We start from the raw sequence: 26,459 nt of genomic DNA on the forward strand, positions 1-26,459 counted from the left end.
GCAGTTTTCTTTCTCCTGCTGAACCCTTCCTGAGCACTTTTGTACACAGCCATGGCCTTTGCCTCTTTCTTTCCTTCATTCTTTGTTGTGTTTGACACTCTGCAAGTTGTGAATTGCCAGGGAACAGCTCAATGTGCTCTGGAGTTCTGGGGGACAAACTCCCAAGAAACACTGCACAGCTTCAAAGCCCCAAAGCTTGGAGAGATGAGAGATGTGCAGCGCTCTGCCTGGTGAAGGACACGATGGGCTCTGCAAGGCGCTTTCCACAAAGCCATCAGATCCGTGCTCAAAGTGCATCCAAAGCAACCCAGTGCCCTGTGCTTGTTGCACCCGGAGCTATCGGTGCCAGGAGTTGCTGCTGTGTTTGCAAGGACATTGTATCAGCAGTGTGATGTCAATGGGGTTGGTTTATGGAAATGAAACAGTTTAATTGTGTACCTCAAGACTAAGGTAGTGAAAAAGATAGTAGTTATGAATGTGTTTATATATCCATCTGCCCGAGGGCAGGAAGGCCCCCGGAGGGACGGACTGAGGCCAGTTGTACGAGGCTCAGCAGGAGCAAGTGCCGGGTCCTGCGCTTTGGTCACGGTGACCCCATGCCGGCTTCTCCAGGATTCAGCTGAGATGGAATTCCAACCGCCCAGTGACTGTAGAATGTTGGGGTGCTGCGTTGGAATATTCCAGTCTTGTGACGTCGTGGTCTTGCCTCCCCACCCTGTCGTGGCGGAGCAGCCTGGTGGCCTTCAGTGATGTCATAAGCGCTGGAATGAGGGGAGGAGCAGTGTGTGCTGCGTCCCTTCATTGGAGCGCTTGAGCTCTGACTGAGTAGCTCGCTTGTTGCACTTGTGCACCAACTGAGTACCTTCGTTTTCACACCGTCTTGTGCGGCGTCTTGTAGGTAAGCTGAGACAGCGTGGGAGAGACGGGTGGGCAGTGAGGGGTTGAGAACTGCTGGCTGGCGGAGCTCGTAGTGCCATCCTGCTTGGTCTTGACCATCAGACGTAATTTTCACCCAGTACGTGCATCCCAAAGCCATGCTTAGAGGCAGCATTTGTCTCATGGCTTTTCCCTCGCCTTCTTTGCTAAACTGTGCAAGCTCACTGACCGGCTCTTTCTCTATTCTCTCCCCGCCCTCTGCCTGCTCCCTTGGTGCAGCTTTCGCTCGCGGAAGAACAGAGCAAAGTGACAAGAAACGGCTGTGAGTTCAAGGCACTCTACCTTGTTCTGATCTCTTGCCAGGTACGTGCCATGCTTTGTCCCCCCACGTGGTTTAGCAGCACCGCGTTTAGTAACGCAGCCTCATCCAGCTTTGATGGGACTCCGGTCCCGTGTGGTTTTTTCCACTTCCCCTCCAGCTCAGCCCTCAGAAGGATGCTGTCTGTGGTGCGTTGACCAGCTAGTCTTAAGGAAACCAATCCCTTAGGCAAAGAGTCGTAGCCCCACTTGTGCAGAGCTGCACGACGTGACCCAGGACACAAGCATGCCTGCTTCGGCTGTGTGAGTGTGCTGCCGACAGCTGTGGGGAGCTGGGGGAGCAGATCCACCCCCAGCAGTGACTCCTCTCACTGCCCTGCTGCCGCGCTGTCGGAGTGCTCCGAGCAAGTGCACCTGCTGCTTTGTGCCAGAGTCCCCATCTGCTAGCAGAGGGATAGCCCTTGGTAAAATGCTCCTAACAGGCTGTCCCGTTTGAATTGGCTGAGCAAAGTGGTTGTTTCTAGAACACCTGCCTATGCCAGTGGGTGACTGAGGGTAGTTCTGAACAAGTCTCTCCGTACTGTGGTGTGTGAACAGAGAAATTAAAGTGTGTTTCTTTTCAGTTCCAGCTTGTGGTGCCTGCTGTGATGGGCATCGCGTGCAGCGAGATCAGCAGTGGGCCTGACGTGGCACAGACAGAGGTAGAGTATGAAGCTCTGATTGGTCTTTGTTCCCTGACTTGAGCCAGCAGAGCGAGCTGCAGATGTGCTCTCCAGCTTTTCAAGAGAGGGAGAGTCCTTGCGGCTCTGTTGGTGCCACTGAAAAGCTGCCCTAAAAGTTTTACTTCCTTGTTACGGGCATCGAGAGGGCCGTGAAAGTCGTAGTACTGACAGAATCAGGTCCGGCCTAATAAACGTGCAGAAGCATTTTCCCCATCCTGCCTGGATTTTGTCACCCAAAGACAAAGTGTTGTTCTCGTCTTCACCAAGTTAAAGGCAGGTGGTGCTTCTAGTGAGCCAAGGATTGGGTCAGTGGGCTGGGTCCTGTGTCCAGCCCACGGCTGAGGCCTCCGGGCAGTGGGTTACAGGAAGTGAGCAGACTCTTACGCTCCTCTTTGGCAAGCCAGTAGTGCAAGTGTGGCAAGTTTATAAAACTGCAAGAGCCGTGTCGGTTGTAGTGTTTGTCCTCTTCTTATTTTTCCCTTGAAATAGCTGCAGAAACAACAAACACTGTCTGCTTCCCAGTGTTTGGCCTCACTATTGGTTGAACTGCTCAAGAGAGCTTGCTTTGTGCTTGCAGTGGCACTGTTTGCACCTTGCGAACTGCAGCTGTAGCTTTGGTTTCCCTCTGAACGGTCTCCTGGCATCTTAAACAATCGACCTTCCTGGACAAAGAGAGCAGGAAAGGATGGGGTAAAATGGGCAAGGCCACCTGTCTGGGTCAGTGCCATTGATGATCAGTCTGGGTAGAGAGAGAGATGCATCTTGGCATTGCCTGGCGAGCGCCTGCTGCACACCAGGAAGAGAAACAGCTGTTCTTAGACTTGCAGTTTCTTGTTAAGTGCTCGCGATAAGGACCGAGTGCATCTCCTGCAGCTTTCTCTGCTGATGTGCTCCTCAGCCTGACATCCTCCTCATTTGTCCTCAGCTCCTCACTGTGGCCTGTGCTCTCTGTTTCAGACTGAGACCAAGGGGAAGCCCCTGCTGGTCTGTGAGGAGTCCTCTCTTAATACTCCAGCTGTTGCTGCTGCGCATGTTATTAAGAGATACGTTGCCCAGGCACCGGACGAACTCTCCTTTGAGGTAAGCAGTTAAAGGCGTTCCTTGTTGTCATGTGCAGAAGAGCATAAGGTATGAACGCATCAGGAATATTCTCTGACACCATCAGAATGTTTTGTGAGGTGAAGCCCAGAAGATTGAGTTTCAGATCAGATTTGCACTGGGTTGGATGCAGGGAGGAGTTCAGCCATCTCTAGAATACGGCTTTATTTGGCATTTGAATCTTCTGATAAAACAGTGCCCAGTGTTGTAGCCTAGTCTCTGAGCAATGGCAGACCAGCGTGTGGAGTGTGTAGATCTGTTCAGGATCTGTTGTGCTGACTTATGTCTGCAGATAATTGGGGTTCTTCTGTCCTCTTTGGCAGAGAGCTGCTGCTGTGTAACACAGTGACTCTTCTACCTCCAAGTTCAGTTGTACAGTGGAAAACGCCTTAAGAGCAGCACTGTTGCAATTGCTCTCCAGCCCAACAGTATTTGGCAGTGCAGAAGAATGCAGTCATTTGAGCTGTGCTTTCCTCCCAGCTGTGCTGAAGCTGGGATTGATGTTGCAATCTCTTGCAGGTGGGAGACATCGTGTGTGTCATTGCTATGCCAGCAAAGGAGCTGAGCCCCTGGTGGAGAGGCAAGCATGGCTTTCAGGTAGGCACAAGCTTCAGGCTTGAGAGCGCAGCTTCGGTCAAGTCAGGAATCTCAGCTTAGAGCTGCTCTGCCTGCTCTAAGGGCGGCTCATGGATGTAAACGGTTTCCCTGTGTTGGTGTCAGAGATGGTCTTTGTAGGAAACTTAGAAGCAAGAGCCTTCACAACATGCATCAGGTTGCGGCCACTGAACTGCCCCTTTGGAAATACAGCAGCTAAGACATGTGTTCCAGTGTCTCAGCGAATCGTGTTTGCAGAACGCTGGGTAGCTCAGAGTGGGGATCGCAGCTGCATCTCAGTCATCAAGTAGGAATTTCAGGCTGTGTTAACTCAGATAATATAGCTGCATCAATCGATCATAACATATAAGTTCCGTATGAAGTCTCTCCCTCCAGGCACACTTGAGATTTAGGGGTGCATAGCATACTTGTCCTCTCCTTGCTCCATATGCAGTTTTATGGATATATGGCTGCAAATGTTGAATAATTATTACTTTTAAGCAGGCCATTTTTCTGTTGGGTAGTCTTAGGGAGCGTCCGGCAGGCACGTTCCGATGAAAATGTTACGTTTTACCAGTTCAGGCCTGAGAAATGCTGCCTTCAGTATTGCACGTCTCTTTTTGTTCTTGTTACAGGTTGGATTTTTCCCTAGTGAGTGTGTGGAGCTCATTAAAGGAGAAATTCCGGCGTCTCTCATCAATTTGGTGCCAAAGCCAGGTACGGATGTTACATTTGATGGTGCAGGGAAGCAAAGTGGAGTCTTTTTTGGGGCGTGTTCCGTATTTAATAGCTCCCTTATCCATCCCACGTTTTCCTCTGTGCTGACGATCCTTCATGCATACCACAGGGTGTATGGCTGGTGCTTTGTAGGCAGTGAGAATGAGGGGGAGGGCAAAGGCAGTCCTCCTGCAAGCCAGTATGAGGCTGAGAACAGCCAGTGTCCCTGGTGGACAGATCGAGGTTTGGCTGTGCTGGTGGCACGCTTGATCAGAACGTGGCTTTTCAAGAGGATCCTTCATCCCCAAGTTGAGCAGGCTAAGCAAGAGGAGTGCATTAAGCTCCATCGGAACGCGCAGGGATTTGGCCCAGTCCTCCTGTGTTTGTGACTGGACTTGGGGAAATCCTAAAATCCTCGTAGAATGGCTTGGGGTGGAAGGGAGCTGAAGGATCATCGAGCTCCAAACCCCTTCCTCAGGCTGGGCTGCCAACCTAGCCCCACATTTAATGTGAGATGAGACCCCGCTGTCCAGGGCCTCCTCCAGCCTGGCCTTGGGCTCCTCCTGCAGGGATGGGGAGAATCTGTTTTAGTATGTACTTGCTGGTAACATTCTTCCCGTTTTGACGTGCTCTGTAGAATGTGTTGTGCTCGGCCTCGTGCAACTGAGCCAAACCTGGAATGACCTGGTTTCTTCTTTTTGTTGTGCAGTGCCAAAGAAACGCGGCAAGCTCATCACCTTCCTTCGTTCCTTGGTGAAGGCCCGCCCAAAGAAGCCGAAGGAGCAGGAGGTGGAGAAGGAACGGGTGTTTGGCTGTGACCTGGGGGAGCATCTTCTCCGCTCTGGTCGCGATGGTAAGGGACGGCCCGTTGCTGAGGTTTTCCTCGGTTGGGAACCTAAAGATGAAAGGGAGATCGTATCTAGCAAGGGGCAGGTTGATAGCAGCGGAGAAAAGGATAATGGGAGTCGATGGCCGAAAGATAAACTGAGTAGATGATGGCTGAAAGACAAATGCTCCTAAGGGACACAGATGTTTGTATTTGCCTAAAGCAAAGCCTGTAAGCCTATCCCACGCTAGCCTGAAAACAGAGGAAGCCTTTTGGCCAAAGAGAGTGTCCTGCATCAGTCTCCCAGCTCTTCCGGGCGTGAGACTTCTCACCTCCATTCCCGTGGGAGCTGTGATGGGACTTGCGGCGTCTCCGGCTTCCCCGGAATTACTTTCTCCAGGCTGATTCCTAGGCCCTGGCATTTCTTGAATGCCAAGAACACATCTCCATCCAGTTTCCTCACCAGCTCCTACAGAGGTGTCTCTGACAGCTTTCCCCGCTAAGGAAGAACCGAGCAGCAGCCTGGCTGGGCTTAGCGGATAGGCTGTGATGGGAGCGCAGCCTGAACCAGGACTCGACTCAGAGCTCAACTAACCGCTGGCACATCTTCTTTAGTCCCCCAGGTCCTGCAGAGCTGCGCAGAGTTCATCGAGCAGCACGGCGTGGTGCAGGGGATATACCGCCTGTCCGGCGTCGCGTCCAACGTCCAGAGACTCCGGTAAGAGCGCTGCGACTGACGCAGCTGTCAGCAGGGGCACATGCCCTGTTGCGGGCGTTCAGAGGCCTGCGGGAAACGCCTTAGCAAAAAGAAAAGGTCACCTTTTGGAGACATCCCATCCGGCATGGCTCACGTGGTGCTGCTGACAGAGTGTTCATTTTCTTCTGTAAATCAGGAAGCCCTTCCGATTCTTGATTGTATTTGGTGTGGCTTCTGACTTGTTTTCCTCGTTCTCAACCCCCTCTGCTCTGCCCGTTTTTGTGTCCTTCTCTCCAGCCGTGAATTTGAGTCTGAGCAGGTTCCTGAGCTGACCGTCCGCGACACTCACAGCGTGAGCTCCCTCTGCAAGATGTACTTCAGGGAGCTCCCGAACCCTCTGCTGACCGACCAGCTGTACGACGAGTTCTCGGTAAGCACAAGGCAACGTCTTTCCTCACCTCTTCCCTGGGCCTCTTGGGACATGGCTGCAGCAGTGCCCCAGCTCTGAGGCCCTTTTTCTGTTAGCCCCATCAGGCTTACTCACGTGTCTTTGCCATCCTGCATCACGCTGATGCCACTTTTGGTGGTCCCAGGAGGTGGTTATTTCCATATTCACAATGCTTGCGAGAATTCCCAGTTGTGGTTGATTGTTTGTTTTATTTTTTTTCCCCCAACTATTTATAGAACGGGACTGGGATTATAGCCAAGTGTACTTGGAGATGAACACCCACTGCAAGGAGCTGAGCTGCCCAACCAGGCTGTAAAGCGGCCCGGTGCTTGGACTCCTTGGCCTCGATGGCACCAGCTGTGTGCCGCTTTGCTCCCCAGAGGTCTCTTGGGAGGCCTAAAATCTGTCTCGGTGCTGCCCAACAGTGCACTGTCCCCATGGCTCCCGACCCTGCGGCAGGTTTCTAGCCCGATTTGTGTCTCACTCCCTTTCTGCACTATTCCAGGGTGCTGTCGGTGCCGCTACAGATGAGGAGCGGCTGGTCAGAATGCAGAACGTCATCCAGCAGCTGCCCGCTCCTCACTACAGGTGAGTGCTGCCCTCAGCCTGCTGAGCTCAGCCCTGCTGCACTTCAGAGGGCAACGGTGCCATTCCAGGCCTTGCCTCCTGCTAGCAACACGATGCTTGTGAATGCTGAAGCGGTTGGAGGCTCCACGGGGTGAATTTATTGGGTCAGTTCCTGGGCACGGCGGCACGCTTGGTGCAGCTGATGGCTGTGGCGGTGCCGTGCTGGGGCTTGGTGCTGCAGCGTGGCACTGAGTCAAGTTGGATCTACTTCGTCTTCAGTGACAGTAGCAGTAACAACAACCAGCATGAATTGAGGCTTGCTTTGTGAATCGCAGCACGGCATGCTGGTTGGTGCTGAACGCTTGCCTCTCTTGTTTTCCAGGACACTGGAGTACCTGATGAGACACTTGGCTCGTCTAGCTGGGAACTGCTCCGTCACAAACATGCATGCTCAGAACTTAGCCATTGTGTGGGCTCCAAACCTCTTAAGGTAAACTTTTTTCCATTTCAACACAACGCTTAGATCTGTTCTCCGCTAAAATAAAGCAGTCCTCCCTTTTTCTCCATCGGATGCGCTCTTCTCCTGTAAAATCTGTAGTAAGGGGCTGACAGCAGAGCCTGGACTGTTCTCCAACCTCGCGGGCACAATTTCTAGATGACCATTCCTGCTCTCTTGTTTAGATGGGACTGGTGTGTCCTTGATCAGCCAGGGGAACTTCTTCAGTGGCATCGCTGATTGCCCATTGCAGAAGTCTCCAGAGAACAAATTTGACAGTTTTTGGCTGCAACGATTCAGACCTGGGGAAGCAATCTTGGAGAAATGACTCCTAAAACCTGCCTTTTGTACAGATCACAGCAGAACGAGTCTGCCTGCGCCAGCGGGAGAGCTGCCTGCATGGAACTGCAGACGCAGTCGGCTGTGGTGGAGTTCATCATCAACCACACGGACGTCCTCTTCCGCTCCAAATCCGGATCCGACGTCGCAGGTGGAGCAGGTGAGTGTCTTCCTGCATGAGCTTGATCTTGATCAGACACCTTGATCAAATGCAGGCCTTCTCCACGATCTTTGGAATACGCTTCTCCTGTCGAGGGGACAGCAGACTTCTGGGCTTAGGTTAGAGTACGGCATCCTGTTGCTGGATGCTGAGAATGTGCAGGCCCAAACTTTACAAGGAGAAAACCGTCACCGTCATTATGATGTTGTGCACGCAGGTGAAGCTTGATGAACGTGTGGCAGCGAAGCTCTCTGAGTTCTCTGCCCCCGTTTTCTAGGGATTTGGTCTGCCTGTTTCGATACAGTGAGCTGCTCTTCATTACGACCGTGTCCTTTACCATTAACACACCTCTGACCCCGTGGCTATTTTGAGCTCCTCTTCTTCCAGTGGCTCGGATAAGCAAGTCTGGGAAAAATGCAGCACCTCCCCCAGAACTGTGATCTGGGGCCGCTTTCTGATCCTCGCTCTTACCTGTGGTTTTCCCTTACAGGGCCCAGTTCTCTCTCAGGGCCCAAGTCTGTGTGGGTGTCTTCTCCTGCCACAGAGCTGCTCACCCTGGAGGAGGCACAGGCATGGAGGCGAGGCCACAGCAGCTCTCCTGTCGTGACGCAGAGCAGGGACATAGAAGTGGAAGGGGGCCCCGCAGCTGTGCAGGGCAAATTCCACACAATTCTCGACTTTCCATCTGAAAGGTAAAGAGGATTTTGTTTTCCAGCACCTATAATCACTGTTTGGGTGGGTTGTGTTTTTTGGACACCCCCCCCCCCACACACACTATTTCTCATGCCAAAACTTGCTGAAACAAAATGAAACTGATGGTGCCTGAAGTTTTGCCGTGAATCTCTACTCCCTTTGGACTCTGAGATTCAACTAACATCCAGGTGCCTGCCGGGCTCAGTTTAGCCTCACCACCTCCTTCCTTGCTGGGCAGGCAGTCACGAGATGTAGAAAGCCACGCTGATGTCTACCCTGGCCTGTGCTGGCTGTACCTGGACAGGTTGGGGTTTCCCACATTTCAGGGCCTCATGCCTGAAACCAATTCCAGTTCTCCTCTAAGCAGAGCTGTTGGTCAGAGCTGCTGGCACTAGAAACTAAACGTGGCAGGGAGATGGGGGCCGATGAGGTGTCAATGTCAGAGTCAGAGATGCTTTGGAACTTCCCTTATGGCTGCACGGTTCCTCAGAAAGCACTTATCCCTGCCAGCTCAATCAAAGCCATCCCTTAGATGCTGTCCTGTACAGCTGTGGAGCCTTTGCTCACGTGCTCTGTATCTTGCTTGACACAGCTTAGGGGAATTTAGCCAGCAAGGCTTCAGGGCTGAGCTATAGGAATGGAACCATCCTCAACTGCTTGAAAGGGAGCGAGTTTCTAAGTTGTGTTTGAGCAGAAACCAGGCGGTGCCAGGAACAAGCAGCTGTTGGCAAGAGCTCAGTGCAGCTCCTCCCTCACCCTGCACCACGCACGACTCACACCATTCCCTGTTTCCTCTCTCCAGACAAAGTCCAGCCGGCAAGATGAAGGAATCACCGGCTGGCTCTGGGTGTTCCTGCTTCAGCCTAAGAAAACCATCCTCTGTGGCCAAACGCCAACTGCAGTGCCGTCCCAGGGAGCCCTCAGAGACAGAAGTTATAGTTTTGGCAGGTAAGGGTGCAAATCCAGCTTCCACACCTTGCTTTTCAGCAACAAAGAATTCATGCTGTCAGTGGGCATGTATCTCCCTCTAGCGTTCCAGCCTGTACCTAACAGCTTCAGTTAACTCCTGTCTTTCCCAAATGAGTCTCTTGTTAAGTCAAGATCTGGACCTGCACAAGGATCGCTTTCAAGACAGTGGCACTGTTGCTAGAAGCCCATTTGCTTCTTTCCACCATCACTACTACTTTCACAATTCAGCCTGTCATTGTCTTGTTTTTGTTTCCCTAGGGGGCTGAGGAGACTATGAGATTCTTTGCTCAGCTGACAGCACAGACTTAACAGCTATTGCTGACTCCATTCCTTGTTGTTGTTTAGAGTTGGCCAGGGAGCATCTCGCATGCTGCTTAAAGCTTACTTGACAGACCACACCAAGACTGTGCTTGGACAGTGACAGTTTAGCACTAACCCCTGTGTATCCTTCCTAGGTGAATCGAGCCCTTGTCAACCCAGAAGATCCAGAGCAAGTAGCGATGGTGCGCTGTGTGCTTCCCTGAATGGAGAGCTCTTAGGAAGCACGAATCGCTGCGGTTCCGATGACAGCCTTCCACAGACCAACAGCGATGGAGAGAAGGAGCTCATCCAAGTTCATGCCCTCATTTCTCCCAGCTCTGCTGAAGATGCTGACCCGAGCCAGCCAGCCAGTGCAGTCACCAGCCTGGACTGTGACCCAGCGCCTCTGCAGTGTAGCCCAGCCCAAGCACAACCCGGGTGCCCCGACAGCAGCACCTCCATGGGGGAGCAGGTCAGCATCAGGGAGGAGAAGCCGAGCCTCATGGAGGGGGACTTAGAATCAGGCCTCCAGCCCCAGGCACTGGGCAGCAGCACTGAGAGCTCTGAGCCACTCTCTTCATGACAAGAGAGGATGAGTTCCATCTTTACCCTGGACCTCTCACACCGTCCAATCTTTTATATAATAATAAAAGCACACTCATGCTCAATCAACACCTTGACTGCCTTCCAAGTCTTCATTCACAGAGATTGGGATGAATGCAACAAACAGCAAGGCACCCCAGCTTGCAAGGCGATGGCTGTGGGGTGCATGCAGCAGAGCTCTGCGTTTGTTCCTGTTTTGTCTGGCTTTGAGCTGCCTGCAGCAAGAGCTCTGCTATCATCTAGGATGGTAGCAAATACTCTCTAGCATCCTGGATGCTGCTCATGATAACCCCAAGCTTCCTAGCAGTGGCTTTGTGATGCTTTTCAGGGTTTTTTTGATGCATTTCAATGCCTCAGCTGCTTCCTAACACCTCTCTTCTCCAGCCGTGTTTATTCCTGGCTCCCACTTAGGAGCTGGCCGTGCAGATCATCTCCACACCTGTCATCACTGCGCTGTAGCAGGAGGAGCTCACCCTGACCAATGTCAGGCAGTACTGCTTGGTCTGTAGGTCCACAGCCGCCACCTCACCTCTTCAGATACAGTTTCTCAGGCAAGTCCTGCTTCTCTGGTTTCTGTAGATTAAATCCAAAGCCCTTCTTGATACTATGATGAGCAAACCACACTATTTTCCAAATTACATCAAAATTTCCTTTCCCCTGCTTCACTTCCTTCTTCCCTTTCCAGCTTCTAACGAAGGAGAGATGAGTTTTGGGTGTAGCACAGCAGCAGTCAGGGTAACATAAAGGTGCTGCATCCAACACAGCATTTCTCCAGGGGCTGCTGAAGGCAGGAGCGCAATACAGCACCATTCCTCGTACAGTAACGTCTGTGAGTTTTAACCATTTGAGTACTGCATCATCCCCAGCAAGTCAGTGCTTTGCCACCTCAACCTGACTTTCACGCTTTCTGGACTGAGTGTAACTATGTTGCCATGGAGACAAATGCTTCCTATCGCATCCTCAATTCTTGCAGCCAGCACCTGGAGAAGAACAATCAAGCAGTAAAACCTTTTGCTCACCTTGCAGCACGCAAATACTACAAAAGCAGAAACTACCCTGGATGCTCTGGGTCTGCAAGATTGCACAGATGTGAGAGGCGGATTGTGTTTTTGCAGTGAAGTTTCCAGTCTTTCCACCCGTTACTGCAATAATGAATAATCTTTGCTGCTATCACTATGATCTTTATCTAACAAGGAATCTTTAACTTTAAGCATTTCTCACACAAGGAAATAGGCAAGGGGCATCCTGGGTTGGAAGCAGGGGGAGCACTGCTGAGCCGGCTGTCCAAGAACCGACCGCTCACCTGCACCCTCGCGGGTGGCACAAACGCGTCCTATTGGTCTTCTGGCGCATGCGCACTACTGCCTAGAGGTCTAAGCGGAAGACTGGTGGATTAGCTGCGCAGAGCGACGAGAACATACACGCGCCACGGCGGTGCGCATGCGTCCTGCTGCCTGCGGCACCAAACATAGGCGGCCGCACTTCCTCAGCTTGACCACGCAGTGGCAGCAGAGACCGCGGAAACAGCTGCTCCGATCGGAGTGACGCGAGCCCGCAGTGCCGCCCGTTCTCTCTTTGCATGACGGGAGAAAAAACACGAAGTTAAAAAGGGGGAGGGGTGGTGAGGAGACTGAGAAAACTAAGATAAACTTCTCTTATATCTGTAAAAAAATGATCGAATCGAATTGATACTGTCATGCTTTTTTATATTTATTTTCCCCGTGTGAATTAGATTGTTTTAAAACATCCACACACCACAATCTAACTACTGAGCAAATTTAATGGAAATGTAATTAAGGTGCATTAGCAGAAAGCACAGGGCCATATTAGTTTTCTCTCAGCCTGTCTTGTTCATATTTTAGTATCTTTGTTTACAAATGCCTTTAATGCACTCCAAGTTTTATTCTCTGATTTTTTTTAAATGCAGTAAAATGGGCAGTTTTGGCCCTAGCAAATCTAAATGCAGTCACTGCACAAAGAGGCAGCTTTGAGTTTCACATGGGCCATTAAATTATTTCCACAAAGATTTAGGAAATCTGCAGTTTTCAATAATTTTTTTATTCTTCTTCCCCCACCCTCACCCCCCTCCCCCCCCCCCCCCATTTCATTTTTGAAACACTTGACCCAGACCCCAGCCCACATAAGAGCTGTGAAGATAACTGTATTAACCTCCAGTGGAACTCTAATCCTAACCCTTACCCTGATTCTGAAATCGTTGCCAACTCCAAACGTAGCAATAAAAATCATGCTATAAGTTTGTAGCAAAAGGAAAATTAACCCTGACCATTATCCAAAAACAATCATTCAAGTAACAGTAATCTTAACCCTAAAAGTCATGTTAATCGTAACCCTGGTGACTCTAAAACAATTCTACTAGGCCACTGTAAACATGCCCTGAGAAAGACCCAGAGAAGTCACCATAAAAGTAATGCTAATGGTAACGTCAGTCCTTAGGCTGACTGACCTCGGTGCTGACAGGATGCTAACAATAATCCAAATGGTCCTAAAAATGCAGGTCTCATGACAGTGGCGCTGCCTGCTCCTGCTGGGCACCTGTTAAACGCGGGCTGCTGCCCTGCGGCCCATCCTGGCACCGGTTGTGGATGGAAGAACTGACAACAGATTGCTTGATATCAAAACTGACCAGTGGATACTGACAAGCCTTGGGTGGCCCGGACGGAATCTCAGAGCCAGGAATGGAAGCTGTTACTGCTGTTTCTACTGAGAGTTGCTCAGCTGTTTCACGTAGCTCTGTTAATCATTCCAAGCCATCTTCGGCTTTGCTGCACGCTTCTGTCCCATTGATACCAGCTCTTTCATCACCTGGAAAAAAAACCTGACAATATGAATTCAATTATTTTTATTACTTATTTACAGATATTCACAAGGAGTTAGCACAAGTTTGCTGGATTTGGAGAAGTTTTCCTTTGTTTGCTTTGATTCATTTTTTCCTCCTTTTTTTCCCCCCCTTCTCTCCTCTTCTATCTTTGTGTTCTTCCCCTGTAACCAAAAGAGAATGGATCACCAGAGTCTGTGCTGTGCTGTTCCTTCTGCTTTAACAAATGTTACATCCTGTTTGCTCCTGCCCTGGTCTCAAGAAAGACATTTGGGATCCTCACTATTTGTAAAGGAATGCCATCATAAGCTTTTTTTTTCCCCCACTATAAGAGACTATTACACTTAGATTCCAGACTTCTCTGACAGGTTAAATACATAATACTTATTTACTTAAGAGCACTGTGTTAGTAGTAACAATGTACAAAGATACTAAATTATGCTTGCAGTATTTACAGAAAATACCCTCTGGTCAGTTACTGAGCCATCACTCTCTATGTAGTTAATTATCTATAAGGTGTATGTATCTTACTTAGCTTTATAATTAACAGCAGCTTTAAATTCAGTATTAAACAAAACCTAACTGTTAGCATAGAAATTTTGTTCAGCAGCATGGGACTGAACCAAAGCCTCTAGTAAATATGGGAAGAGCTGTGACTAGTTTCAGTACTGCAAGATTGAAGCCAACAAAACAGGCCTGCCTGGCACAACCATATACAACAATATTTATTTCAACAATGAGCAACAGAAGTCCAGCCAAATTCCAGTCTCTATTCAGACAATCGAAGTTTTGTCAATATAAAGAGATGGTTTTAATATACTGATACATGACAGAACAATGTCAGATCTTCCAAGTTACATGCAAAGATAGTGGTAGGAAAATAAATGCATACGCATTAGAGGGTTTAAAAAAAATGTTTTAGAAAATGAGGCTACATACCAGGAACCTATTATTTCCTGTAGGAAAATATCACAGGAATTTCCTCCTATGTTTCAGATCTCACTGTGACAAGCTGAACAGAATGGAAACCCATTTAAAATAGACAGTTAAGACATCTGTTCCAAACATTCTGTGTAACACTATTTTCTCCTGAATTAAGACATAATGAGTAGAATTACACAAAAAGAAACACACTGCCAAAACAGGAAAAAGAAAGATTATTAAAGAGTTTATTAAACAACTCCACTATTTGGAAATAAGGCAGTTTTAATTAAAAAAAAAAAAAACCCACACCCTACTTTGGTCAGGAAAAAGTGAAGAGGAAGAACCACAGAATCATGGAATGTCACCCGCTGGTCCATCAGCCATGCCTTCCACATGCTTTGCATGTTTTTTCCTTTTGCATGTTTTATGAGCAGTGTATATGCTCTGTGGCTGAGTGTGTCACCCTGCGTTCGCACTTCACCTTGTGGGATCACTTTCAAGGCTTTTGTCAGAGAGAAGTTAACAGAAAATACTTGGTTCCCTGCATATTTGCAGCTTTTACTGATGCCCGGAGAGGGTATTCGTGTTTATTGATGGGCAGGATGAGCAGAAAGCAAAGAAAATAGGGAATAGTGATGGGCACTGGGGCAGAAATGGAATCAGAAAAAACAGGGACAGGAGAAAGGACAGGGGCAGAGCAAGAGAGAGAAACAGGACAGGCAGAACAAAGAGAAAAGGAAAGAGACAAGGATGAGGAGCAGCGGGGCAGAGGGACAGGAGAAGAAAAAACAGCGATGGGCTGCAGGACCAAGATGGGTGAATTTACAGATTACAACAAAGAACAACAAAACAGCATCAACAACACACACAAAGATTTTAAAAAGAGTTACTAAACGGTCTGATATAGGTTAGTTTGCTCTAAGGGGAGAGGTCTTCTGTTAATTAGTTCCAAGAAAACGTTAATGAGTTTGAGAAAATATTGAGCATATGCATGAAATTCTGGGGAAAAATGTGTGTATGAATGAGCACAACCAATAAATGTAATCTGCACATGAGCAGAAGTGCATACGTTGGGTGGAGCAATCCTGTATGTACCCAGCACTGCAGCAGGTGAATACCTGCTTGATGCAACCCCTTGGAGCGTGAGGTTAATCTACCAATTCTTGGAATCAGGAGGAATGGGACAGAGGAGGGAGAACTTAAGCAGGCCATACAGACAAAGAGATAGACATGCAACGAAAATGGAAAAGAACAGCAGCAAGCAGCAGCTCGTGCAGCAAGAGACACAAACAGGCATAAATTGAAAGGAAAAAAAAAAAAGCCGACACGACTGTAAGAGAGAACAGAGAGAGAGTGGAACAGACATTGGGATGAACAGGCAAACAGAAAAAATGTGCCAAAGAGCTGACAAAGGGATCGATGGGCAGCACTAAGAGAGGTGCACAGCTCAGGGCAAAGAGAAGGGAAAAGGGAAAAAGCAGAGATGGGATGCAGGACTAACACAGAGGAAGAGAAGAAAGAATCAAACAGGCTCCACCAGCACCACATCCCAGCCTCGGGGCAAACCCTTACCCAGAGAGGTAATCCGTCCTCAGCAGCACCCTCACTGCTGCAGCAGGGGCTCCTCCAGCCCCAGCTGCACTCCTTCAGGAACACAGGGCCACCACTTCACAGCACTGTCCCCTCCCCACACAGACCCCACTATGGAGCCTGTGCCCCTGGACACAGCATGCAGTTGTTTCACACTGATGGGTAGGCTAAGCACTACCACACTGCTCTCTCTTTCTCTCCCCGAAAAGACATGGAGAAAAAAATGAAAAAAGTCCCAAAGATTGAGGTAAGGACAGGAAAATCACTCACCAGTTACACAGTCAAAACAGAGTCAGTACAGGGAGATAATATAATTTATTGCCTACTAATAAAAGACTAGAATAGTAAGAACCAGAAGCCAACTAAATAACCCCCATTTACCTTTTTCTATTTCCTCCCTCCATGCTGCACAGGGAAACGGGGAACAGATTGGCATTCAGTCCATAATGCTTGGTCTTTGGTACTCCTTCCTCTTCACTCCCTTTACCTAATCCTGTGTGAGGTCCCTCCCATGAGTTGCCATCCTCCCCACAGACTGCAGTTCTTCAAGAACTGCTTCAGTATGGGGCTGTACCATGGAACTCCAGCATGGAATTCCCCACAGTGGGCAGCTCCCACCAAACCTCATGCTCCAAGGGCTCCTCTCCAAAGGCTGATATTCTAGCCCACGGTCTGTTCCTGTGTAGGCTCTCCATTGGCTGCACCATGGTCCTCTGCACAGGCTTGCAGCACGGAGATCTGCTCTGCAGAGGGATGGCCTGCTACACAACCCACCTCCACACACTGCAAGGGACCTCCTGCTCCAGTGCCTGGGGCACCACTTTCCCGTTCTTTTTCACCATGTCGTTGCTCCCCACATTTTCTCACTCTTCTTTCTCAGCTGCTGCTGTGCAGTACTTCTTTCCTTTCTTCAGTGTACTCTCATGGAGATGTGACCAGCATCACTCATTGTTTCAGCCCTGGCCAGCAGCAGGTCCCTTTCAGAGCTGCCTGAACCAGCTCTTATCTAGCATGGGGCAGCTTCTGAACCCCCTATAAGGGCCACTCCTGCAGCACCCCCCTACCAAAATTTTGCTATATAAACTTGATACAAATGATAGCTGCTCTCCCAGTGCAAAAGGACTACAAACACAGCCAGTAGTGCAGGCAGAAATGCAACTCTGTATTAAGACATGCACATAATCCCAGGAGGGACACTGCCCGTATGCTCTCCCTTCCTCCGGTGCACTACAGCACTCAGTTCTGGAGCAGCTTTCTTTCATCCATCTCATAGAGAGCAGTTGCCTCCTTAAAGCCATCAACTGCAGAGCAGAGGAGGAGGAAAACTATGGAAAAGGTTGGAGGTCAGAAGCAGAAAAGAAATGGATAGCCAGTGGATGTCATGGCTGTATGATTTTTGGTTATTGGTATTCCATATCATAGCATGATGTAGTCCAATGGGAGTTAAAGAGTTAATGCTCAAGTTCTGGGTACCTGTCCCAGAAGAGAAGAACTGCAAACCACAGAGGACTTTGCACTATTTGTGCTATCGTTTCTCTTGATCAAGGAAGAAATAAAACTGGCAGTCACAAGACACCCCTTCCTCCCCCATGCTTCTTTTCCCTTTTGATCCCGACATAGAACCATAGAATCACAAGGTTGGAAAGATCATCCAGTCCAACCATCCTCCCATCACCGCTGCTACCACAAGCACTAAACCAGATCTCGCAGCTCTTCATCCAGACACCTCTTGAACACTTCCAGAGATGGTGACTCCACCACCTCCCTGGGCAGCCATTCCAGTGCCTGACCACACTCTGAGAGAAGTTTTTCCCTATGCCTAATCTAAACCTCCTTCTCTGGTACAACTTGCAGCCATTTCCTCAGGTCCTGTTTGTTGCCTGGGAGAAGAGGCCAAACCCCTCCTCATCACAACCCCCCTTCAGGAAGTTGCAGAGAGCAATAAGATCTGCTCTGAGCCTCCTCCAGAGGAAATAATCCCAGCTCCCTCAGCCACTCCTCTTAAAACCGCAGAAACTCCTGGGTAACCCCTTACTACACCCAGTTGTAGCAATGCTGTAGGGAAGGTAGGGAGCATGTAACAAGGCACAGCCCTGACTGACAAGGACAGGAGGCCCACCGCCTTACAATCGTCCATCTTTGCCCACATGGCAGCATTAGCCACCCTACAGTGAGAGCCTGTCGGTGCCACTCTACTGCATCTCCACAGACAGAATGCTCAGGAACTGCTCCAGCATCAGCAGTAACTCGGTGTGACACAGTGTCTGCAGATAGCCATGTACCTTCGTTGATATCTTGGGCTTACAAAACTACTCCTTGCCTTCCCAATTTAAATCTTAAATAAACCCTAACTCTTATCTTTAAGAATTCTTAACTAAACTTGCTCCCAAAATAAAGCCTAACTTGAACTCTACTCCTAATCCCAACTCTTTTCCTAAATTTAAGTTCCTTATAATCTGTCTGAATCCTTATCCCTTCAATTTAGGCACAAAATATCCATCACTGCAGTAAATAATCCTCGGTCATTTTTGTCTCATTTTGAAGCCTGCCTTGCATAGAGTATGGGAAATTGTTTTTCAAAGAATTATCAGATACAGATCTGCTTCACCAATTCCTTCCCACTATCACTTCTTGTCCTGCTTATAGAAAGTCACTTAATCCTAGATTACAAAAGTAAAGTAAGAAAGTATCAAATTGCTTCATGCTGTCCCAGGTGAAGTGATGTCTAAAGGCCTGGCATCTGCACAGATAAAAAAAACTGACTGTGACACTTGGCGTTACAGCTGGAAAGATGATCATGGTGAAAATGGGAAAAGAAACAAGCAGAGAAGGAATGCTCACCTGTAGCTGAAGATCTAGGTTTGCAGGAAAGACTTCAGAGGAGGGATCTCCAGAAAGAAACCCTTCCCCAGAAGGGGTCAGCCCTTAAATGGGGTGTAGGAGAGCTGCGGTCAGGCTCCACATTTCCTGTCCCACAGCTGAATTGCCTTCACCTGTGCTCCCATTGCTGACTCGGTCCTTTCCTCAGGTGATCAATCAGTGGTTCAGGCCATGACTCAACAGTTCCCGTGCAGTAGGCAAGATCAACCAAAACAGCATAAATGCACGGAGGAGCAGGATAGTGTTTCAAAGTTCAGTTGAGTGTTTGAAATGGTGGGTGATAACGACAGCATCCAGGTAGAATAGGTATGACATTTGGAAAGGGAGAAAACCTATAGAGATGTATGAAATGCATGGGGAAAAAGATGCCTGCAAAGGACACAGAAGACAGGATGATACAGACACGATGGCTGTCAGGTAGCAGTAAGAGGTGGCTGCTCCCTAAGGACAGGCAGCCAGCAGCAGAGCGTGGCAGCATGCCCGGCAGGGAAGAGGCTCCCCAACCAAGATCCAGCCCAGCAGTATCTGAACAAGGCAAGCAACGCAAACCGGGAGGTGGTAGTCATGCCCGGAGTCCAACTCTTCAGAAAAGCTCAAGATTACGAGGCACATCTAAAGTCAAACTTCAAAGTCAGCCTACCATAAGAAACAACAGGCCCTCACAGCAAAGAATAATTATAGCTAGGTAGGACACAATCACACCAGCAGTATAACCCGTACAGAAGCCAAGTGACCAGGCCTGAGTTTTTATTGAGCCCCTGGGTTAGAGGGCAGGATGTGGAGGTGGAAGCTGCGTATGAGGCTGGCGAGCGATGAAGACCTGTCAGTACGATGATGCTGTGCTGGGGGAAGGAAGACCAAAATAGTGGGTAGCAATTAATCTCAAATTTTAGAAGGCATACAGCATAAGTCTCCGCTTACGAAGACCGAAAAAATGCAGACATACATGAGCCAGGTGTCTAAGCTTGCAGTCTGGGCAGTGGAGCCTGGACAGCAAAGTAACTTAACCTGAACTAGTTTTGTTCAGCTGCTCAACTGCACCATGACCTAAAATGTGACTGCTCTGATAAGCTCTCCCTTGACTATGTCTTGAGCTGAACCCCACCACAATTTTTATAACAGATTTACTCTATCTAAATTTGTGTAACTTCTCCCTCACAGCTCCCCTTGCAAAGAGAACTCCCTGTGATCATCCTAATCTCTCTTTCCGTATTTATCCACATTCTTTGCATTGTACTCACCAATGGCTTTTTTCTCCAAGAAAATGAAGAAGTGACAGGAAACTAAACAGTAAATGTGCATTTCTCCTCTCAGATTCCCATGCAAAAGACAGCATGTCTTTTGCTGCTCCAAGACAAAGGGGGTAGAATGCATGGGACTATGGGACTTGTTATTACCACAAGACGCAATTGCTATTACTGCTACTTGCTTTTTCCTCCATTAGGAAGTGTGTAGCCATATTTTTTTCAAAATCAAAATTGATTTTTTTCTCATCTGCTGAGATTTCCTAGATAACTTTCCAGGTAGAACTATTCCAGGTCTATCTTTATAGATATTTGTGTTTTTTTTTTCATACAGGCTGTTTGCTTTCTTCTCAAATTAAAGTTACTACTTCTGCTCCCAATTTCACCGAATTGCTGTAATAATTCTAGGCCTTCCTTTCCGCTTTCACCTTTTTTTCTTCTTTCTGCTTTCCACACACTCCACTTCTTTATGCTGTTCTTTCTTGACAGTCTGCTGGGCTCTTTAACCCCAAAACAAAACCTCCTTCATTGAGCTGGTGAACTGCAGCTTGTTCATCTCGTCAAGTATTTCTAATGTTTGTATAGAGGAAGGCTGGCTGTTGGCACAGCTTATTCCAGTTTCTTCTCAGCTTCCAGGCTCTAGATCCAGCCGTAAGTTTTTGTTCACTGATTGTAACTAACAACAAGAGCAAAGTATACATCAAAGGACCAAGCACGGAAGCCAGATTTCCCCAATATTAGGGATTTCTCATTGACGCTTTCGCATTTTGCAAATGGCAGCAGATGATGAAACTCATACATAAGAAAGACCTAAAGAGTAACAGTTCTCACTGTTGTCAAGCCATTAAAAGCCTGTGTTTGTACACCCTCTTTATGTGTGTGTTACATACAAGTAAGCAGAAACCTGAAAACTTGAGAATGTTGGAGTCTTTTATCAGGAGCAGAAAGAAACCAATTATACCAAGTTAGCCCTCTTAGCAGAGCCTGAGATCATCACCTCCTGCATCATATCTTCACCACGGATTGGGGTAAATGGCCCCACTTTGCTCAGTAGTCTCCAGGTCTCTGAGTGGTTTCACACAGAAAGTGATCTCTTCCTACTCCTTAGATAAAATTTTCTGTAGAGGAAACGTATGAAAAAGCTCCTATAACATTACTTATACCCAAAAGAAGTTTGCAAAAAAAGTTTTCTGTGTTAAAAGGCATAAGGTAAGCGCAAGAGTTACAAAGAAACAAAGCATTTATTGTTAAAAGCTTTTCTACCACTCACTCATCATCATACAGTGAAGACACAATGGCTACAGAATAGATGGAGTCTCTCTTCCATCTCCCCTTATGAATATATTTGCTCACACAAATTCACAGCTGTATTTTTTAAATGGAGTTCTTTTCTTCAGTGAGATTGGAAAAAGAGTTAATCGTACAGGATCTGGTAGAACAGATACATCCTATTAAACAACAGAGCAGTTACAGAAAGGACACCTCCTTCTTCAGGAAAAAAAAAAAAAAGTGTCTTCATTTCCCCTTCATCTCTTCGAGCTGCCATAAAAAGGGTTCTCAACACAAACAGGAAAAAAACTCAACACCTCACTACCGCTTTAGAAAAATGTGGACTTGTAGCATATAATACCAATACTTTCACCAGCTTCAGCAGAATAAATTCTATACAGTGTGATATAAAAAGCTGTCAACTGAAGCCACGCATGCACTAGAACAACTAGTGCTGGTAGTGGAGCAGCTAAATCCCCTTGACAGCAGCGGGAGAAGTTCTGACAGTGAGTCTCCAAAGTGATACGCAGAACACACGGCTGTGCCCTGCACATCCCTTTCTATACCAGTTGAGAATGACACTCACACCTGACCCTACATGGACACATATCCACATACACGCAAAATATACAAAACCACGTCAGCTGTGCTATTTTCAGCAATACTCTGCACATTATCCTGTGCTTTGTCTTAATGGCACTTCAGTGGCACTCTGCTTCCATTTTTTCCTTTCTTTTACAATCGTGGTATTCTTCTCTCTATCCTGGTATTTTTCTTCCACAATCAAACATTTGTTTTTCCCTTAGCTGTTATGCCAGCATTTCAGCTTCAAGATATATTTCCCTTTTATTGCATTCCAGAAATTGTCTTAACTCTGTCCTAATTTTGTGCTTTATTTTCTAACAATCTATATTATCACCTATAAATTAACTACTACTGTGCACAGATTTTATTTGCTCAATTTATTGTTGCAGTATGTGCATATTCGTATTGTACTGTGGTAGAAACCAAAGAAACCCCAAAATTTTCTCGCCTTTTTCTTTTTCAGCCAAAAAATACCATCATCTCGAGACTAAGGTGAATTTACTACTCAAAATCTGCTGCAATTACATGCCTGCTCATTACCATTAACTTCCATTTTTCCATGCCTAAGCTGCATTTGCTCCAGTTCCTCCCGGAATTGTTCCATTGCTTCTCCTCAAAGATAACGTCGCAGTTTTCCAGAACCAAGCCCTGGCTGCACCCCCGGGATGGATGACAGAGGCCCAAACTGCTTCTGCGCCCAGGACAAAAGTATCAAAATTTCAGATGTGTTTTAACCAAAAGGAAGATATCTGGCAACTAAGACTCATCATTGGTGAACAGTCTTTTTATGTGCAGTAGGAACATGGAGAGTAGAACCTAAGAATTTGGATTCTGGCTTGCCAGGCACCGACTCGTGCACAAGCACACGCGTGCCAGGCTCTCACGCGCTTCAGTACAGCTCTGGTGCTGAACAGGGCTGCAGCTTCCAGTGGTGCTGTTCTGGCTCCGCTGGGCAGCAGCAACACATGATTTACATTAATTTGCTCCAAAAAACCCATCCGCTTAATTAATTCTAAAGAGAGATTCTAGAAGTAGATTAGACTCAGTTATTTTGCCAGCTGTGGCACATAACTGGAATTTCTCTGAAGAAATATTTGCCACTCAAATGACAGTTATCTCAAAACCAAAAGCCCCTGGCAGATGGCATCTACCCCAGCTTCATGCCCTTCTCACAACCCTACTTATCTTTTTCTGAATTTATTATTCCTGGAGATCAAATGCATCCCTTGAATGTAGCTGCTCTGTTTACCACATACAGAAAATAATTTTACACGGGACAGCATGCACACAACTGACACAGCAGTGTAACAAATATGGAAGCACAGTAGCAGATGATCCTCACTGTTTTCCTTCATAATTTTTGCTTGTAGTGCAATTAGCAGAGTTCCTACAGCAAATAAGATTTAAAGTCATTAACTGTCTGACAACCTCTCAGCCCCTATCAAGACTCAGTTTAAGACTGCTGGATTTCAGGTTTTAGTGTAAAAAGGGCTTTTTAACTAAACTAAACTAAAATAAAATAAATTCAAACCAAGCCATTCCCAGGAAAAGGACTTGGGCAAAGAGGTACAGCTGTGCTTTTTTCACACCAATGTTTTTACACAGTGTTACTGCCAACAAATGACTGCAATCAAGCGTGAATTTTCTGAGACACCTCTGATCACAATGGACAGAGTGAAAGCCATGGCACTGGTAACATGTAAGCAGATGTATTCAGCGAAGCACTGGGAGGGAAGACTTGTGTCTTCTGTGACTGACAGAAGAAACTTTTACATTCAAATATGAAGGAATTGGCAAAGACAGCAGAAGAGGACTTTACTACAGCAAAATTAAATACTTAAAAGCTGCCTCCATTCCTTACCACACGTGAACTTTCATTCCAAGAAAGTGAAAGAAAGGAGATGAAGAGGAGCAGCCTAGAAGAGGATATTGAGTGCTACATCATCAGGACCCAGTTATACTTTGGCAGCTGCTTTTTGGACCAGAAATCATGTTGGTTCATTAATGACAAACTAATTTATGCAGTACAAAAAGCAGGATGGGGGAAGGATTTAATGAAGATGTCTCTGCTTCCAAGTCAATATGGTGTAATTCCCATTGTCTGAATTTGTCATGTATTTGCAAAGAAGGTGGTTTCCAAGGGGTATCTAAGGCTGACAGTGCTTCATAATTCAACAGCATCCTATGTAACCAACACAGAGTGAATGGGGGAACTGAATGATCCATAGGAAAAGGCAGTTTACCTATGACTGAAGAAGACCAATCCAGGGATTCTGTTAAGACTGTGAAGTAAAGAGAAAACTGCCACATTACACAAAGTTAAGTTTTTTGGATTCTGAACCAACTTAACAATTAGAGAACTTCTTTACAGTCTTGATCTCCAGTGGCACACAAAGAAAGAAATGTTTAAGTAATCTCCTATTTTGCCTATAGGCTTATTGTTAATATCTGCTGTGTTCAAGGCAGGTATCAGCAAAGCACCATTAGTTATTTGCATTTTCTCAGGTTGCCTTATTTCTTGCTTCAAATTCTGCTTTACTAACCCACTGACACTTGAGAATGCTTAAGAGGCTTTCATGCTGGAAAAAAATTTCTTCCTCTCAGTATAGCACATTGATCACACTCATGTGATATATCAATCTGTTTGCCTCTCATTGCACGGGCAGGGTAAATGGAGCGTGTTACAGTTTGCAAAATAAATGTCCTAAATGTACTTTATTCTTCCAGAGGAGCTTTTCATTTCAGGAATGAAAACTCTCCTAGTTTATTATTTTACATAGCATGATGGCTCCTTGCACTATAATGAAAGTTCTATTCAGGAATATAAAGCATTCCACAACTATCAGGACTGTCTTGTCTAATTCCAGAGAAGTTACTATTTGAGACTCTTAGGTAACACAGGATGAGAATTACCTTTATTTCTCTAAATCTGTAGTCTTTTATAACACTCAACTCAATTTCTCCCATCAATTCCATCTGTGATTCTATGCACAACCCATAAGGATTTGCTGCTTAGTGTCTGAACTTTCCACTAGAACTCAATGATGCAAGTTGATGAATTAATCTTTAATCTTCTTTAGCACTGACACCTGTATAAAGCATGGCAATCTTCTGCTATCTATGGCCTGGAATGCTTTGAGACACCCCCCACGGGCGGTGTTTTCAAGGGTCACTCTAAAGCTGGTGTTCTGACTGGTTTGTCGATGGTACATTCCCATCCAGTCAGGAAGCAGGTCCATGTGTAACAGTGAGCTAAGTAACACTGGGGAGTCCACTTGTTCTGTGGTCATGATGCCAATGTGATGTTTTAGCAATACTTATGTGTTGCGCACTCCCAGAGACTGTTCCAGTTCCTGTCGGCGCTGCTGAATCTGAAAGAAAAAGAGAAATTGTACAGTTCAGCAGATTCAATTGTTCAGTGACAGGAAGATTCACTTATGAGCCATTAGTGTGGCTAACTCCTTCATACCTTGCAGTAGAAATATCTGCTCACAGCCTCTTGAGACCATGGCTCATGATAAAATTCAGCTCTGCGTTCTTCTTCTGGATTTCCAACAACATCAGTCATCACCTGTGACAAAAATAAAAATACTTTTCACTATAGCTATTCTACCATGTAGAGAAATATTAGATTTACCTGGAGTCAAAACTTATCTGCACTGCTACATTAAAAATATTCAGGATTGACCTCTAAGCCCAAGGCAAATGGAAAATGAATGGCATGAGTAGCATGTGTGGTTACCACCAATACATGACGATAACAGGCAAATTGTGAACAGCTCCTAACCTTTGCTCCAGAGCAAGTAAGGAGTAATTCAGCTGCCCAAGATAAGTGCTACAGATCTCTAACATTTTAACAGCAGGGAGAACACCAAACAACTGCTCTATGTATGCAGCTACAGAAGCTCCACAACACCTTAGTTTGTAAGCTCTTCAAGCTGAAGGAATATTTGAACATTCTTTTAGATGTCTATTCCCCTTTCGAATATAAATAATAATCAGAATCTTAACAATAGATCTTTGGAAGATTATTTATTAACAAAGTAGATATTTATATTTGAAGGACAACTCATTAAAATAATTTCATGGCTTTATTGATATAACTGGTTTTGAGGTGATAGCCTAACTGATCTTTCCTGCATACTTTCTGCTCTGGGATAGCAGCATTACACTCATTGTCTACTTTTCCACCAATTTTCTATCCTGGATGTTTTGGCCACATATGTTGTACACATCTAACTATAGTTCTTACATTCTTGTCCCACTTTTCAAACTGTAGCTCACCTTAAGATCCCTACTTTGGGACCGGAGAAGGTCTTGGATGTATCCTTTGGGATCCTTGGAGAAACTCAGCATGAAATCACGTTGTATTTTTAGCTGATTTATGGATTCGATTGTCTCATGAATCTAAAAGAAAAAAATAAGTTAGATGTTACTTAAATCCTCGCATGCTTCCACAATCCCAAGGCCAGCCCCACTAGTGTCTTGTGATTCTTGTAATGTGCAAAGGTGATAATTCTACACCAAAGACCCATGAAAGATCCCACTGAATTTTCCCTTCAAAGTAGGAGTTAACCCTCATCCTGAAATCACATCTTGGTTTCACGTGTATTTCTGCAATACAAGCACATTCTTCACTTCCTGCACTGAACTGCTGGATGGCACATATATACCACACTGAGGAGACAAGTCTTGCCCTAATGTAATG

At 46.7% G+C, this 26,459-nt stretch overlaps 2 protein-coding genes across 5 annotated transcripts in view; one reads left to right on the forward strand and one right to left on the reverse strand.

The window, feature by feature from the left end:
- Nucleotides 1-3,540: 3,540 nt before the first annotated feature.
- LOC104909933 (rho GTPase-activating protein 32-like) lies at nt 3,541-10,492 on the forward strand. The gene is made up of 11 exons (XM_085226900.1): nt 3,541-3,611; nt 4,244-4,325; nt 5,035-5,178; nt 5,767-5,869; nt 6,146-6,278; nt 6,802-6,884; nt 7,246-7,353; nt 7,713-7,858; nt 8,349-8,550; nt 9,354-9,499; nt 9,976-10,492. The coding sequence occupies exons 1-11, from the start codon at nt 3,561-3,563 to the stop codon at nt 10,401-10,403; spliced, it is 1,626 nt and encodes a 541-aa protein (XP_085083026.1). The 5' UTR covers nt 3,541-3,560; the 3' UTR covers nt 10,404-10,492.
- Nucleotides 10,493-21,119: 10,627 nt separating this feature from the next.
- The window catches only part of SMARCD3 (SWI/SNF related BAF chromatin remodeling complex subunit D3), a 59,930-nt gene continuing 54,590 nt past the window's right edge, over nt 21,120-26,459 (reverse strand). For all 4 annotated transcript variants that reach the window (XM_010707772.4, XM_031552587.2, XM_085226757.1 and 1 more), the window contains exons 11-13: nt 26,036-26,158; nt 25,221-25,322; nt 21,120-25,122 (exon numbers count right to left, since the gene is read on the reverse strand). In XM_010707772.4, the coding sequence (XP_010706074.1) occupies nt 25,069-25,122; nt 25,221-25,322; nt 26,036-26,158 (279 nt within the window). In that variant the 3' untranslated portion in view covers nt 21,120-25,068. The remainder of the gene's footprint in view (nt 25,123-25,220; nt 25,323-26,035; nt 26,159-26,459) is intronic.

This window comes from Meleagris gallopavo, chromosome 6 (genome assembly GCF_905368555.1).
Source record: "Meleagris gallopavo chromosome 6, MGAL_WU_HG_1.1, whole genome shotgun sequence".
NCBI lineage: Eukaryota > Metazoa > Chordata > Aves > Galliformes > Phasianidae > Meleagris > Meleagris gallopavo.

Coding starts and splice junctions, on each gene's coding strand:
- LOC104909933 (XM_085226900.1), top strand. CDS start 3,561: ATGCCAGCAAAGGAGCTGAGCCCCTGGTGGAGAGGCAAGCATGGCTTT. Junction 4,326..5,034: donor CAATTTGGTGCCAAAGCCAG/GTACGGATGTTA, acceptor TTTGTTGTGCAG/TGCCAAAGAAACGCGGCAAG. Junction 5,179..5,766: donor TCTCCGCTCTGGTCGCGATG/GTAAGGGACGGC, acceptor CATCTTCTTTAG/TCCCCCAGGTCCTGCAGAGC.